Source organism: Papilio xuthus, unplaced genomic scaffold (genome assembly GCF_000836235.2).
Source record: "Papilio xuthus unplaced genomic scaffold, Pxut_1.1 DF828952.1, whole genome shotgun sequence".
Lineage (NCBI taxonomy): Eukaryota > Metazoa > Arthropoda > Insecta > Lepidoptera > Papilionidae > Papilio > Papilio xuthus.
Window position 1 is genome coordinate 5,225,297 of NW_013529697.1, and position 17,763 is coordinate 5,243,059.

The 17,763-nt window shown below is 32.6% G+C and overlaps 3 protein-coding genes across 5 annotated transcripts; 2 read left to right on the plus strand and 1 right to left on the minus strand.

Annotated features, from left to right (window-relative positions):
- The first annotated feature begins 130 nt into the window (after positions 1–130).
- Positions 131–11,247, plus strand: LOC106124764 (coiled-coil domain-containing protein 170). Of its 3 annotated transcripts, none has more exons than XM_013321742.1 (11): positions 131–141; positions 1,142–1,231; positions 1,311–2,049; positions 2,231–2,403; positions 3,238–3,438; positions 3,819–3,962; positions 6,052–6,156; positions 6,475–6,642; positions 8,516–8,766; positions 9,488–9,685; positions 11,041–11,247. In XM_013321742.1, the coding sequence occupies exons 2-11, from the start codon at positions 1,142–1,144 to the stop codon at positions 11,120–11,122; spliced, it is 2,151 nt and encodes a 716-aa protein (XP_013177196.1). In that variant the 5' UTR covers positions 131–141; the 3' UTR covers positions 11,123–11,247. The 3 variants fall into 3 exon arrangements, with proteins under 3 accessions (XP_013177196.1, XP_013177180.1, XP_013177188.1); XM_013321726.1 differs by lacking the exon at positions 131–141 and adding an exon at positions 708–878; XM_013321734.1 differs by lacking the exon at positions 131–141 and adding an exon at positions 997–1,074.
- Positions 11,248–11,448: 201 nt separating this feature from the next.
- On the minus strand, positions 11,449–14,891 carry LOC106124519 (arrestin domain-containing protein 5). Its single transcript, XM_013321264.1, has 6 exons — positions 14,482–14,891; positions 13,419–13,553; positions 12,908–13,113; positions 12,553–12,720; positions 12,300–12,482; positions 11,449–11,838 (listed from the first exon to the last, which is right to left on the minus strand). The coding sequence occupies exons 1-6, from the start codon at positions 14,597–14,599 to the stop codon at positions 11,749–11,751; spliced, it is 900 nt and encodes a 299-aa protein (XP_013176718.1). The 5' UTR covers positions 14,600–14,891; the 3' UTR covers positions 11,449–11,748.
- Positions 14,892–16,027: 1,136 nt separating this feature from the next.
- On the plus strand, positions 16,028–17,592 carry LOC106124988 (uncharacterized). The gene is made up of 3 exons (XM_013322063.1): positions 16,028–16,171; positions 16,418–16,743; positions 17,442–17,592. The coding sequence occupies exons 1-3, from the start codon at positions 16,057–16,059 to the stop codon at positions 17,505–17,507; spliced, it is 507 nt and encodes a 168-aa protein (XP_013177517.1). The 5' UTR covers positions 16,028–16,056; the 3' UTR covers positions 17,508–17,592.
- The last annotated feature ends 171 nt before the right edge of the window (positions 17,593–17,763 follow it).

Sequence of the window (17,763 nt, forward strand, 5' to 3'; positions counted from 1 at the left end):
CTTGTTTGTTGCAGTTCGTTGTTGCTTTTGTAAATTGTGCTTTATATTATTAAGTGCGAAGCAATGGCCGAGGAGAAAGATAAAGACGAAGCTGAAGACTGGAAGGTATATGAATCGTTGTGTGACAAAAATCAAGACGAGGTTAGTTTGTACAAATTATATTTCAATTTAATTTATTATTAGTTTACATTCAAAAATTATTTATTACAAAAAAATATTCATTAGTCGCAATTTATTACACAGTTACTCAATAATATTACAGATATTTATGGTCTTCCATACATTATTAGCGAAGCACTGTAATTGTTTGCTTTATTTACTCGTAATGTTAAGCAATGCTTACATTAAAAACATTACGAAAATCTAACCAACATATATTGGTATTGAGTTTTTACCGCCCTTATCTTATTCTACGGGTCTTATTACTGTTATCATTTTGAAATGAAGTTTTTTTTTATATAATACATTATAACAGTTTTATGTATTAAGGTAAAGTGTTGTGTGTGATAAACATAATGAAACTCATAGTAATAAACATGAATACAATACATAAACAGTAAATAATAAAAAGTACGTGGCTTTTTATAATTGTTTTTTTTTCTATATAGTATTTGAAACGTCCAAGCAACGTCAAATCAGTTCATTTATGATGTTAATTTATAATTAATTAGATTTAATATTATACATTCAAGAAGTACAGCTTTTACAAAAGTATACCTAAATCAGTGTAATCGTCGACAAAATGTCACTAAATTTTTGTCTTCGTGTTTAAATACCAAAATAAATTAATCGACAAAGTAGCTATAAACTATGACTCGAGGGAAATCCTTCCGCATATCATGCAAATTACAGATATCGCATAGCAGTAAGGGAGGAAGGTAAACTTATACAATCGTATGAAAATATCGTGACTCTTCAATGAACGGCTTACAGCCCCAAGCACGCAACGGCTTGTCGAAATACGTACCAAGTACAATAACTGTAGTCTACCCCCGCACGCCATGCAATACCGTCTTCCTTGCGATTGAAAATTATATTCAGTTTTCGGGTTATATCTTGTATTCACTGCATTGCGTAAGTTTCAAAGATTAAAATCATTTATGGTATTTTTGCATCTATATTTTTGATGCGTTTTTCACAGATGGATACAGATGTCGGTAATGACGTGGTAACCGCTCTTAGGAGTGATCTGGCAGGACTGCAGTACAAACGAGACAAATTATTATCAGAAGTAAGTATTTCTATACAAAACTGTATGAGAAAATACCTGTTTTTGATTATAGACCTAATCACTGAATCTAATTTTGTAGAATAGTGATTTAAAGAACCAAATGTTGTCAAGAGACCAAAGGATTTTGGAGCAGCAAGTTGAAATCGATCACCTTCGTGAGCAAAATGCTCGCCAAAATGCTATCATATCGTCTCTCAAGAAGAAAATTCAGGACCTGGAAGAGTCACAACGTAACTTACAAGCTTCACAGGGCAGAAGCGAGCTCACAGTACAAACGTTACAAAGAGACAATCGATACTGCGAAGAGAAAATAAAAGACTTAGAGAAGAAGATACGATCGCTAGAATTAGAGTGTCACAATGAAGAACAACAGAAAGAAAACGCACGTTGCCAATTCCATGACTTAGTGCGTCGTTTATCAGTAGCCTTGGAGTCAGACTTTTGTGACACTACCCACACACATTCACCAGAAAGTTTGATAATAAAAGCAGCTGAGCTTGTCCAAGAGATAACGAGACTTAAAAATAAATGTATGAACACAACTGAAAACATGTCTACTATAGAACAAGATTTGAGAAGTTGCAGAGACAGCTTGGAAAGAGCAAATGCGGATAAAGATATATTGCAAAGGCAACTTTCTTCTCATTTACTCGAAATTGAAAGAGTTAAACAAGAGAAAGAGTCACTTGCGGTTCAGAATAGAGTTATAGAAAGAGAACTTCACGAAGCGCGTGAGAAGATATCGCATTGTACAAAAAATTTAAATGTTGTAACTGATAATGTTAATCAAAATGAGTCATTAATCATACAACTGAAAGGTACTTGGTTTATTTCTCAATTTTCATCTATTCCTCAAACCCTATTCTCAATATAAAGTAGGTGCACGAGGAGGTAGTCTAACTCTATCCTTATTCCGATGAATATCCCTATATCCAGTAGAAAATAATAATTATTGTTCATTTTTTAAAATTGACGTTACTGAGATTTTTTCATTTTCAGAGGACCTAAGACATCGTGACGAAAAATATCAAAAATTGCAAAGTGAATTTCGTAATACAATGGAATCAATTGCCATTCTATTGAGTTTACCGACGCGTTTTGTGGAAGCTCACGAAAGCACAATCAAAGATAGAATTCGTGAAATATTGGGTGAAAATAAAGACAAGTCTTTGGTATGTACATTATACTATGAAATCATGAAGTATCTCTAAACATACAAATAAATGAAGAATACTAAAGTATTATGCACTGTTTAAGATAACTTCAATTGATACTTTTCAAAGAATTCTGTATCTACATGTTTGCTTATTAATCTTTTGAATTACTTCCACAATCGAACTGCGGAACTAGATAAAGTGCATTCGAATCAAAGCGAGTCCATAACGAACTTCAAAAATGTATAGAATTGACAAAAACTTTCAATAAATCACGTGAATGTCGCGCGTCAGTTCCATACCTTTCTGAAATTCGTTATGGAATAGTTTCAGAGGGAATACACTTTGTCTAGCCCCGCTGAACTACATATGACTCAAGCGTCCAATTTATACCATTATCTATAGCCTTGATACAAGAATTTCAATTATTTACTCATTATAAAACACTAAGCCTAGGCAACGTGTTAATCTTGTTACTAGAATTAATCGTTTCTAGTTATTCAGAACTAGTATAAACCCATATTAGTTACGAAAGAGTAAAAAATATGCCATTATTGTATTTCTTTGAAGTCATTATACGATAAACGCTCTTATTTTTTACTTCTTAATTGTATTTTATCGTATATAATGTTAGGAAGAAAATCCGACACTGTGCCGGTATACTGGCACAACACTACCAACCATACGAAAATGTCGACGTTTAAGTCCCCTCACTATTCATTCTGACACTTGCTTTAGAAAAGAAAGTGCGCCTAAATAATGTCTAAAAATAATTAATTATATTATTAAATAGATTTTTTCTCAGCAACATCTTCTTTATCTTTTGGTATATTGCGATCGTATGGTTTGCAGCAACTAGAAGCATTGCGTGACAAGCTTGGAATGGAATCACAGCAGTTAAGCAGAAGCGCCCACTTGCATGAACAAGCCAACACCCGGGTTCGAATCCTAGAAGACGAAAGGAACATGTTGGAAACGAAGGTTCACAAGTTGGAGTCAGAATTGAACGCAATGGAAATTACTAAGGATGGACTTCGTAAGGACAAAGCTAACGTTAGTTCATTTTATGATTAAACATTTAAAAACCATATCCTAGCACAAGCTTAGTTGGAATGGTACAAAAAATATTAGTAAATTTACAAAAAAAACTGCTAATATTTAATGTAAAAAAATCTCAAGAAAATTTGGCACAGATGAACGTAGTCTGAGAGAACACATAGGCTACTAACAAAGTTCTTTTAATTCTGAGCTCATAGTCTCAGATGAAAGCTAGTGTAATAATATCTCATAATTTAAAAATAGAACTAAAAAAGAAAAATAATAAATAAAACTGTTATTATAATAAGCGATATGTCATCGGCCAGTACACGGAAGGCGGTGGAGCGATTAACTTTTTTTTTTATTTTTAAAAGAAAAGTATTTTATTGTTACAGTTTGTAGCATTCCTTGAGCGCTTGAGCAGGACGCTAAATATGGATGAGTTGACCCAGGATGTGGGCATAGAGTTGCACACTGAATCGATTATCCATCGCGCCGAGCAACTGTCGAGACTCGAGAGCGATAAAATCGTCGACAAGGTCAGTTTGCATATCACGTACATAAGAAAGGTTGGTTATAAAAACGTTAAAAAAAATTCAAGCCGTTTAAACCGGATCGCTTATATGTCGCATATAACGATAATTTTTATTTATTGGACCAAGGAGTTTTTTATCTTTAATGATCTGACTATTGAATATTGAATGGTATACTGAATATTGCATACAAAAGATATTTTTAAAATCAAATAAAAAATTTATAATTGTTATCCGTAAAGCTGTCCAAATTACTCTCCCATACTACAAGATTTTTATTTCTTCGACGAAATTTATTGTTTAAAGCTACGCACTTGAACAAGTGTGTCATCTTTCTTGAATTCATTCAAGCTATAAAACAACCATATAAATTAATAAACACACTCGTTAAAATTTAAAATTAACTTGTATTAAATTTTAATTAATATTTGTAGCAACAATGTCAATGTTCACGCGGCCCTTGCATGATGAAGTACAATATTATACCGCTAGCTTGGAAAGGCATTGTCGGGTATTTTACTGCATATATTTTAATAATTATTGTAAATTGAAGCGTCTCGTATAGGGTTGCCACAAATACCTTTCGGTTCTAAAAAAAAATTATAGTAAAAAACTTTTATTATAGCAATATTTTTTTTTTAAATTATAAGACCATTGTTAGTAAATGTAGACCAAATTAACATATTTATGTAGTTTATATCATGTTAATGTGTAACGATGGACAACCCTAACATTGGAATGTACACGTAAGTGTCTCAGGTGTATACTAAAAATCATTTGTGATTTATTCTTATAAAGAAAAAGATTATACAACATTGATCACAATCACGTAATGTAAGGATTGTTTTTATCTGTTATGAGCTTATAAAGAATGGAAATCTGGGAAAAAGACATCAAGGTAACGATGGAAATCTGATTGATACAGTCATGTTATTTTTTTATTTCACGTATGAAATCCGTGAAACGTATTGGAATAGTAAATTATTTCTGTTAATAAATAACAAAGGACGGAATAAACAAAGTTTGATGACAGGCGCAGTGTAGGTGATATTTTAAAATGAGTTTTTACTAATTATTATATTTAAATAAAGGCAAAAAAAAACATTGGTATAAAATGCATAATAAAACATTAAGTTATATCTTTTAAAGCTACTCTTGTCTGTGCTTTAAAGCATTCTCAGTATTGATTAAGTATTGATATTTGTTTCTGCGTATTCAAATTAAAAGTTAACTGAATTTTACTGCGTAATTACCTAATTCGTTGCTTACCTTTAAGAAAGGGATATATACTTTTTCAGTATGTCTCCACCTCCGTCAAATTCACTTTCCCTTTCCCATCTTTTATTATAAGAAAAGGGTGGGAAGGGAAAGGAGACTACAATTAAGTCTCCTGGTCGCATACCTATCAGACTAAAAGGGGAATTGCTTCCACTATATGTGTTATATGTGGTCGTGATATTTCACGGAGCAAGTCAGTTCGTTCGACAGATGTTATTGCTATCGTCCACCACTTTTATGTATATTTTAAAGTCAATATATCCGTTTGTCTGTATAGATGCTATATTACGGGTACTATGGCACGCTGCCGCGCCTGCGCAGAGAAAGATCTTTCCATGATTTGCCATATCTTAAAGAAGTAAGAAACGTAACCAATTGGCATGATTAAGTAGAATTGAAGATTCTTAAAGCTTGCAATATTCCACAGTAATGCCTGCACTAAGTTATTGCAAACTAAGTAATAATAACTTACAAGTTATATTAACCTAAGCACTAAATAAGTATGCAAATAATACTACCGTAGATAATAATTAGATAGCCGAAGTACCCAATTAAAATATACCGGATGTTGGTACACGAAATAATATTATGTCAGCAAAATATTTATGTGAACAACTTAAGGTCAATACTTAACATTCTCTGCTACTTAACTAGAATTTAATAAACGTATTTCACTTTTATTCACCAATCACTTAGGTTATTTTAAAAACACAAAATGCCAATTATCTTCGTATTACAACGCTGTACGGGAAGCCCTATGAAAAGCATTTTAATATAAAGAAATTGTAAGAACGTATTATCGTTTGATTTATTACAGACTGCAGTGGTATATCAATTGCAACGACGTATACGAATATTGAGGGAACAGCTGCAAAGAAAAGATTTACATTTGGATCTATTGAGACGCAAATTAAGTGTTCAGGTAAAATGTTTCATTTTCAATTATTTACTTAATAATAGCCAACAGATTTCTTATAGTAACCAATTTGTTTTACGAAATTATATCGATGTTAGAAGTCCATGATCTATGAAGTGGTGTATTTAGTAGAATTTAATTGATTCAAAGGATTTGACAAAGGCAAATCTTGGGTCCAGTATTAGGTATCTTGAAGAATAACGTCCTGCAGCCGCATTCATACATGTTAATAAGTCCCTAAAGGAACCTTAGTGTAGATTAATCATACTAAAAAAACCTAAATTACTACAGTTAACATCTCTAAGTGCGGCAGATAATGTGTAGGAGGAGAGTTCCCGTGTTCGCGCTGTTTTACAAGCTGAACGTGATGAGGCGGCGTGTCGGGGCAAGAAGATGGCGCGTCAGTGTGACCGTCTCGCCGCGCAGCTTGCGGATGCGCGAGCGCAGCTGCGGGACCTCAACGCGCAGCTGGCGGACGCCGCAGAGTACAAAGTCAGTCACATAAACAAAACTTTTTAGATGTGTTTAGCCTTAAATGTTGAATAGTCCACGATTGCGCCTTAATTAAGCAATGACTGGAACTCGTAAGTAACATAAAAAACAGTTTAGCTGCTTTAAATTCTCAGTATATATTATGTAAATACAATGAGCTTTTAAAGTAGAGGGAGCGAAAAAGCTCACAAACCAGTATACGTGATAAAGGTCATGCGACTAGGTTTCAAAGTAGACAGGCGTCAAGGCGCTGGCAACCGCAAGTCAAGTGCACTGCCCACGCCTTTTTACACTGATGTGTGTTCGTGTTTGTTACACTTCAATGGTACTATGTAATAATTATCCCATAATTTAGCTAGTTTTGTTGATTTGTTGACTCAAAAGCACTATCTTTTCTCTATCATTTATATTTCTATCCATAAAAAATTTGCTTATGTTTATATCCATGTGTCGCCCGCGACTCCGTCCGCGCGGATTTGAAAAAAAACTTAATTAGTCGCCTATGTGTTCTTCCAGGCTATGTTCTAAAATTACAAGCGAGATCCATGCATCTTTACATTCGAATTTATAATATTAGTAAGATTAATAAGATATATTTTTGTATTCGAAATACTTGTAATAAATAGTATGGTAATTTAATTTAACTTTATTGGAGTTAAAATAACCTTAGTCTAAATCACTTAAGTCGTACGTTTTTCGATGTAATTCTATGTCAACTTTTATCTGTTCGTTGCCTAAGTATTTAGAAATGCACACATTGTATTCTAAATGTGTTGGTGCAACACTACTTCTCCTTAAGCCAATGTAATGCATTTGCAATATAACGCGCAAATATCGCGATGCCATTCCGTTTGATCATGAATTTTAAATCTCCAACGATGTTGTCGAGTAATAAAATAAAGATACATCAATCCGCTTTTATTGTTCTTCATTTTAGTAACTATTTAAGTCTTGTATAAAATTGGTGATTGGAAATTTCAAATTACAGTTTTGCGTCAACATTTTTATGTATTACTTGCTGTCGCCCGTGAGTTTGTCAGTGCAGAAATAATATATTATAGTAGAAATTAGAAATATCTCATATTATATCCTTATGCATCGCATCAGCTACCTTGTCGTCCAAGTCCCATCAAAATCGGTCCTTGCGTTCTGGAGATTATCCGGGACAAATGCGGACTTGCAGTACAATCGGTCAGAAAAGATTGACAAAAATTTAATTCAATTATTTGTATATTTTAATAGTAACATTTTGGCATTAAATCACGTGCACAAATCGTGATATAAGTATATAAGAAACGTCACTAAATATACATTATTCGAACACGTGTAATGACCAAAATAAGTCGTCATTCGATAGTACTAAGTACACGGATATAATCTGTGGCAACAAGTAACTCGAAGTAGATTTACTGGAATAATTGCTTCTCGAGGTCAAAATCATTTTCTTAATACAAACGTGATCTCATTCGAAGATTTAGTTATTACAATTATTGTAAGTGCTTAGAATATAATCAGATTAAAAAAATAAAGGAACCGATTATAACTATAGCCTATTTTGATCATGCAACCTCGTAAATGTTATTAAATTATCTGTACTTTAAGGATAATTAAACGGCTTTATGCGTCGTCTTGTGTAACTAAGGGAAAACCTTAATCTAATCTGGGTCAAGGTTCGGCCCTCTAGGGCGCTCTCGAGCTGGGATGAATAATAATAACCATAGACTATGTACCCGTGTTTTTGAGCCAGGCTCAGAAGGAACACAAGTGACAAAACTTTCTTTTTAACTATTCTCTTTCGACTCAATCTTTTTTCTTAAAATTTGATAGATATTTTTTGTACTTTGCCAAACTAATTAACATTGAAATTCTTTAGATATCATCTCTAGAAAGAGCACGGAAAATAGAAGATTTGGAAAAGAAATTAGAAGAGGCAGATATATTGAGAACTCGTTATAATCGCAAAGTTAACATTTTGAAAGAACAAATTCGTACCACAGGCGAGACATACGAACAGGAAAGAAATACAACTGAACATCAAATCAGTTTACTAAGAGACGACTTGGCCAGAACTAAAGAGGCACTTGCGGAATGCCAGAGAAGAGAAGCACAATTGACAAGCTTCAGGTAAATATACTATTTAATACAATTCCTATAAAAGATATACTTTGACAAAGTTCCGCCTGAGTAAATTGTGGGTAGAGTTTACTTCAAAAGAAAATCATCATTACAAGACGAAGATGAAGATATATGATCGTTATATAGAAGAACCATGTTATATTTTATTTTCTGCGTTATCCTCAGGATTTGATACAATATACATGTCAATGATTAATTATATACAATAGTTTAAACGATTTAATTATCTTTAATTAAAAAATTTAGAACATTGATAAAGATTTATTACAATCAGTTGACATAAAAACATCAAATTTACGTGTACATATTCGTAAATCATTTTTGATATCATCAAGATAAAGTGAATAGGGTCATTGTAACTACCACAAAAACTCCGCCACGACTGAATGCACCGCGCGTACAGTTCATTGTCATCGTGTATCACTATTTTTAGATAACTAACTCGTTCAGTTTTTTTCGTTAATAATTTATAAAAAATCGAGATGAGATTACAAACTACATTTTTAATATTGAATTCAATTAATTTACCTTTTTAATGAAATTAGCATCTAAACATACAGAAATAATTAACACTCATATGTCCTATTGTAAGACGCAATAATACACAAAAATAAAACAAAAGACAAACAAACGAATTAAGAACCTCTTCCTTTTTTAAATCAATCCACTCATACATGCTTTGGTTTTGAATTTTATATTTGTTTTATAGGAATTCCATCGCCAAGCTCCTCGGCATCCTAGTACCGTCATCCGTATCGGACTTTGAAATGGTATCCCGACTTCAGAAGTTGATTGACGCTCACCATGACTTCACTGTGGTGTCTCGTCGGTATGACGACCCCGCTTTGCTGCGCGCTGCCTCCCGCTCTCCGCCGCCATCAAGATGCAGGACAAGAACTCCTGACAGGCAAGTCACAATATCTCTACACAGGAGGGTTCTGGTATAGAGATAACTCCTTAGTGCTTTGGAGATTCAGTACAGGAATTCCTTCCTACAGCTCGCGACTCTGTCCTCGCGGAAATAAAAATAACTTAATCAGTAGGCTATGCTTTCTTTCAGGCTATGTTCTACATCTATGCCAAATTTCAGCGATATCTATGCAGCCGTTGTGGAGAAACCTTCAAACAAACATCCATCCATCCAAACATTCGCTTTTATAGTACTAGTAAGATAAGGACACATATGTAAGCTAAAGCAGTAACGTAGTTGAAAAGATCTGAAACTAGACTCCTAAAAGGTAAGTTTGCTCCATGATTTGGTAGTGGCGCTTATTCTGTTTTGTTATGGAGCCATGATTGTGGATTGTGACAACGATAGTTATAATCTTGTGATAGCTAAGTTCTTTGTAAATTAACTTTGTGTTTATCTGCTCGGATGAAGTGATACTGTATTTAATTTCAGTTAGAAACGCTTTTGAACCATCTAAAGACTTTTGGCATAAATTTTCAATTGTTTGTACAGCAATGAATAAATTATCATTGTTTAGACGTGTGATAATTATTTATCATAAGAACGTGTTCAAATTTGCTTTGATTATGATTCAATAATAGAATTGATTTACACAGCCAGGTGGGCAGCCGGGGAAAGGCACACAATGTAGGCGCGGTAACATTAACAAGTCTGTTAATACCGCAAATTGATATTTACTTTATAAATCCATTATTTTATATATAAAGAACTTTTAAAAAATGTTAACATTTTGTAGCTTTATAATCACTGCAAGGTTGTATAGTAACAAGGCTATCAGGTAAGGTGACAGAGGCGCTATTATCGCGGTTAGATCCGTCATAAAATATATAAAACCTACTTATTCACAGAAAATGCCATAAAAGAAACAAATACAAGACAGTCATAGTACAACAAGGAGCGTGTGACCTTTTTTTGGCATTGACAGGGTGGCGCTAGTAGACTGTCATAATTTAGTTTAACTTATGTCCACCGGGTCAGATATCCTTGTCAGTCTGTGATAATGGTTGGCTTATCGTGGGTTTCTGAGACCAAAATCCGTGTTTAAAACATATTGTTATCTCTGTTTTGTCAAAGTTAATGACAGGGATTATATGTTTTATATAGTTATTTTAGTCTCAGAAACTCACGGTTAGTCTGTTTGAGATGTAACTAAAAGTTGAAATAGACTTGTGAGGAGCTTTTAAAGCTATCGACGCTCTACAAAACTTGGAATAAGTGACACTAAGAGACCTTTATACTTTTATCATATATTTTTCAAGATTTAGAGTACAGTTGTACAATGCATCCCGCAGGTCTCTCCGCTACGACGACTCGGGGTACGCAGACCCAGGCTTCGACTTGGAGGATGAGGTGTACAAGCGATCGGGCTTGTGACCCGCGCGCCGGCGTGCACGCTTTTAGCCGCCGATCATGACCTTCACTTGACATTGCAGTCTTTTAAATTAGGTCAACATATTAAAAAAAAAGACATAAAAATGTGCACAACATTTATTATTAAGATTGACGATTATTTTAAGTAATATCATACGTCTTGGTTTCTTTTTTATTTTAACTTACTATAATAATTTATTTAATACAAGGACAGTTTAAAATGATTTATATTACAAATTCCATTATTAGTAAGAATAGTTTTTTAAGCTATTTTCGTTATCAAAGAATTTATTTTATTATATGTTTTATAAAATTAACCATAACTTTAAGTACAATTTAAAAAAAAACCATTGCAAAAATCGAAAAATGTCCAAATTTCTAAACATATCAATAGGTTAATTAATATGTTTTTGATCTCATAGAGTACTTTAAATATAAACGTAATTAAACATATCACTCATAGTCATTCTTTGGTAGCTAAGGGAGGTCCTTAGTACAGATTTAATATAAGAACCTTTACACGATTCACAGTGTGTCAGAAGACATTAAATTATAAGATTAATATTAAGAATTTGTATCCTAGGAATTTAACTATAATTCGTTGTTACGTAGTTGTAGTTTTTCTGTAGTTATGTAACGAGATGTTGAACAGGAACAGTTGTTATGGTTACAGGAATGTCTTCATATATTGTTAAGTGAAATTTAAAAATCACCTCAACCTGATAAATAAAATAAAACAATAAAACAATGGCAAGATAATGTTATTCATTCTAAAGTCACTGTTTAGTTCTTTATTTGAAATATGAAAAAAAATAATAAGCTTGAAATATATGTTGTAGAGCGTCGGTCGCTGAAGGGTTAAGCACTTAACTTGCAATCTGCAGGTCGTAGGTTCAAATCCCGCTATGTACCAAGGTGTTTATCAATTTCCGATTTACATATGTAAATTTATCCGACATTCTTACGGCGAAGGAAAACATTGTGATGCAACCTGCACATATCTAAGAACAAATTCAAGATATGTGCGAAGTTAATCAACCCGCATTGGGCCAGCGTGGTTGACTATGGCCTAATCACCCCTAACTTAGGGTAGGCTACGAGCCCCTCGGTGGTGATCTATGGTGAGCTGATGATGATGATATCTTGTTGTAAAAAATGTCTTTGGTCGTTTTGTACTAACCCTTAACACGTAGGATATTTTAATAATTGGATTAGTTACGTTGACACTAGATGGCACTGTTTGCGGCACATCCATAAACATACGACAGTACTCTTTTGTTTCATTACAAAAATCTGTGCGTTCCGTTTTACATATTTTCTTTTCGTCGTTTGCGTACCCCGCGGTTACAGTATACTCAAGTTTCTGAAAAAAGCAAAAAAAAATCAAAGGTAAAAAATGACAAAATTTAAGCGTTTCATTTTTTGCTTTTTACCTGTACTAATGTGACGACTATTTTACTAATTTTTGCTTTTTTGTCATTGCTGATGTCTATTCCAAAGGGCAAGCTTTGTCTTGGCGCAAAGCATCTGTACGTTTTAAAATATATAGTCAATGTTCCAGACGTTGCGAATGTTTTGTTCATATCGTACATCATGGCCACCTATAAAAACGTTTAAAAAATTGTACTCACGCACGCTTAATAAAAAAATTACGATAAAAATCATCAAAAAAGTTCAGTTCAGTGTTCAATGCTGGGGTAAAAAATAGATATTGACCACTAGTATTTCGTTATTTAAAAAAAAAGATGATCGATTCTTATACGTTAAATTCATATTCGCAATTCTTACCTTGTTTTCGTCTAAATGATTCAGATCTACTCTGTTCATCACAATGAGTGGAACAATTTTAGTCTTTGATTGACAACATTTTGCTTTACACATTATTTTAATATAATAAGATACTGTGGCTATTGAACTTCTGAATGACGATGGTAAATCACTGGGAAGGTTAAAATGTATTTGATAGTTGTTTATTCCCGGTCTTATTTTTTTACCTAGAAAAAATTACATTTTATAACAAAAAATATGCCCTTAATTAGGGACAATTCTAAAACCTTTAAACGGAGAAAATATTTTTAATATAATGATCCCGACACACTATTCTTTTTTAGATGCGTGAACATTGGCCCGCGCCGGACGCACCGCGCGCACGGATTAAACGGATTTGCTTTGTCTTGATGCGATGCGGGCTGTGCGTGAGGTGCGTCCAGGCAGGCCAATGAACGCGTACTTTTTACCAATTGTTTATTTTGAAATATGAATTTGTTTTGACATTTTTATATTATCTTAAAATACTAACCATTTATTTCGCTAAATACATTAATTCTAGTGTCTAAAACTTTCCTTTTTTCTTCATATATTTTCAAATAAGGCACTGTGGGTGTTATTCTTGACCATCTCGCTTTACTTATACCTATAACTCTGAGTTCCACATCTGAAAATCAATAGGAATATCGTATAAATAAAATTTAATTTAAAAAATATTTTGTATCAATTTGAAAAAAGAACTAAAAATTAAAAAAAATATATAGTTTTTAAAAATATAGATACATTTTAAATTCTATCGGTGTTTTCAAATAGTTGACTGTGCCTAATTGTAAGCAATTAACCCCAGTGTGTATTTTCTTAAATGTCGAAACATATGTCCTAACTGAGTATTCTTCAAGGAAACTCATTTGTCGTCTACTGTTTTATATTTTCAGTGGTCGACCAGTTATAAAATACAGTGAGCAAGAAACAATTAAAAATATATTTCTTGTATACAAATCATAAATGCAATTAGTTGGCTAGACTTGCGACCTGGTGACACATAATGTTTAATAAGACGTTATCATAATTAAGGATTAAAATGAATTTCGTCTGATTAGAAATTAGCGTTGATCAAAACTGACGTGCTTCGTAATAAATAAACCTCGTTAAGCCAATGGTGGCCAATTATACTTTTATTTTGTGACAATTGTCCACGCATGTACTGTTTAATGCCTTTTGCAAAAAAGATAAATAGAACAAGAGAAAAATGCTAAGAGAACGCGATCAACTAAAACGAGTTTTGCCGCGTTTTTCTGTGATACTGCAATTCAATCCATAGTTTTCAATTGTCACTTAATAGAACTACTTTCTAAATTATAAATTAACTAGCTGTCGCCCGTGACTTCGTCTGCGAGGAATTATAATAGGTACTTGATTTGTCGCCTGTGTTGTTCCAGGCTATATTCTATATCAATGACAAACTTTAGCGAGATCCATGCAGTCGTTCTGATGATAACTTCTAACAAACATCCATCCATCCATATATACATCGAAACATTCGGATTTATAATATTAGTAAGAATAGTAACAATGATTTAAATAAAGTTGTTCACATTTAATTTTTTGCACTTTTTTAAATTCCAAAGTCACCGATCCGGTCACCACGTCGCCTGTGTACAAAATGCCACTGTCGCCACTGTTAATTACAATATTACAGTTCTTCCACACCATTTTACTATTAATAACTTTATATTAAATATTATTTATAATATAAGTAAGATTAGAGAACACTTTCACACTATCGGGCTGCATGATATTTGTTTCATTGTACCTTATCGAATGATAATTCTGTTATTAATATAGATAAGTTTATCTATCTATTCTATACATATTTACTATTTAGTAGCATTCACGTCTTTTACACGATAACATCTAGGATTATATTCTTTATAGCTTTATCAGTATTGGGAACCAAAAGACAGACATTAACCGTGGGTTATTCAAACTTTCGTGAGTTATTATACTAAACTGATATAAAAACGGCTAAACACTCACGTATATTCGTCCGGTGGCGGCACCGTTTAGTTTCGAGTCCATCGGGGGCGCTCACTGTGAGCGACGGGCCGCGTCCGCGAAATAATACCAATACCACTCATCTTGAAGGGCCCCTGATAGACTCGAAACCAGTCGGTGCCGCCACCGGACGAATATACGTGAGTGTTTAGCCGTTTTTATATCAGTTTATTAACCGTGGGTTTATTTAAGAACATTGATGACGATATGTTTTATACAGATATTTTGGTCTCAGGAACCGACAGTAATTTAAGTTCTAGCGTGAAAACTATTAAACGCCAGATTAACGATCAAATTTGTTTGGTCAACGTATCTGATTCAAATATGCACAAAAACGTCAAACTAAGCTGCATACTATTAAATAATCTGAGAAACGTAAAAGTGACAAAAAAAATTGATCGATTATCTGGCGTTTTACAAACTTACCAGTAAATAACAAGTATGTCATTTAATAATATTTTAGAATTACCAACAAAATCACATGTGTTCACTATTGTTAACATATACTTAGTATAAATACATAGCTTGTATTTAAATAGTATTAAATCCAAACATATCATGCCTTTAGAAAAATATATGGTGTTAAAAATATTTATGAGTTTTTTTTACCTAAACATTATGTATCTTAAACTTTACAATCTTATCTAAAAAGACTACTATTCTTAATAAAAAAACAAGTAATTTAAATCATATGTTTAACGAAATAAAATATGCCGTAAGTAAGACCTCATACATCAAATAAGCCATTGACCTACTTTTAAAATAATAAAATCACTAACTGTCGCCTGTGGCTCCGTCCGTGCGGTATTAAAAAAAAATAGCCAATGTGTTCTTCCAGACTATGTTCTATATGTTTGCTTCATCGAGATCCGTTCAGCCATTCTGGAGATACCTTCAAACAAACATCCAGCAAACTGAATATTCGCATTTATAATATTAGTAAAATTTATTAATCTTATATCCCAAATAATTAATGAAACGAAGGTTGATATTGTAAACGCTAAAATAAAATATATATTTATCTTGAAAAAAGAATTAAAAGCTAAAATATGGCAACATAAAATTAGAAATTACAAAATGTCGGGTAGTCTGAAAATTATTGCTAATGCTGACCGATGTTACTCACTTCTTACATTTTATTGTGTTATCAAGTCGGTTATTTAAGCAAAATACAAAAGTTCATAATGGTATTTTATTCCTTGGTGTTTATCATACTTTTAATAACTCCAGGTGAGTACAAAATTTATATAAATGCTACCTTATTATTAAAACTCTTTGTGTTCTATATTTAAAACTAGCTGTCGCCAACTTTTTATCGTTGTTAACTTAATATGTAGCCTACGTGGTCTTCCAGACTATTTTCTACATCTATTCCGAAGTTCAGCGAGATCCGGAGTTACCTTCTAACAAACTTCTATGAATACATTTAAACATTCACCTTTATAAAATAAGTAAGATTTGCAATTCTTCTTCCAGCATTTTCTAGGCATCTACCAAGGTATGAAGATATGGATGAAGACGAGCAGATGTTATACAGAGCGGCGTACGAAACGCCCTCTTACGATCATTACGAACACGAAGAAAACGACAGTTCTATGGCTAAATTCGATTTACTAAGAGATGTGGTATGGGCTGTCAATGCGAAGAATAAAGAGCTTAAAGCTTTTACTAAAGCTCTGGCTGCGAACTTGTTGTCTACTAAGCTAAAGCTTAAAGAACTGATAGCAAGTGGCGTACTTATTAAAAAACCTGTGCATTTACATGAACCACCAGAAAAGAAGAGACCTAATCATGATTATCAGGTAAACACTATTTTTAATTCAGTAAACTCGTGTCCTTATTCCGAGTTCCAAGCGTAATTTTCTTTTTTTTTATTTAATGCACTTAAAGTAAAGCTAATTCGCGTTGCATTTTTAAAACTATATTAATTTTAATTAGTTTAAATACAAAATTGTTCGTGAATGTATTACCTTATTGAATTATAGTAACCGTTTCATTTCAAATTAGAAACGTTCTACAGCGTGTATTTTTTCGAATGTTTTTTTTATTATTTTGATTTACGTTATAACCGAAACCCCTTTTTTAAGAAAAGAAGATTTTAAAACCTTAGAAAACTACAAAAAATATTTTAGTTACTAAAACTGCAATAAAATCATCAATCGGTGTCTACAGACTAAGTCCAAAAGGATTAAAACATATTTATGCCAAAATCACACAATAAGAAATGTCCTTTTTTAAAAAAAAATATATATAATTGAAAATAAAGAGGTTAAACAAAACTGTTTTCCGGTATTCCGTGACGTAATTTTGACTGTAAGAGGTCAAATTTTTTCAATTAATTTCGACTTAAAATAAAAAGTAATCATTATCGTGACTATCAAAAATTAAATAGTGAGCTATAAAATATTTACTATTATAACATCTTTACATGAATTTGATGGAAATTGAATGTAATAACAGAGATTTTGAACTTCTAACAAATTCTTCATTTGTTTAACAGGCCGCACCGCAACAATACGAGCCGTACGCACCGCAACATGCTCACAACCCCTACTATGGATATTAAAGTCGAATATATTACACAAAAATAGCAGGATTTATCGTTAAACTTTTTTATTTTAAAGTACAAGAGATTACTTGAAGGATTATTAACATTTAATGAGAAACAGAATGCTATATGTGTACTTCTTTCTTTTTACTATTATGTTAGTTTTAATGTCATTGTATTATTGAATTAATTTTTTTAAAATTTAATTAATAATAAATAGCGCTGGTCACTGAATGTAGTTATTTAATACTTGTATTATAATATTTAATTTTTA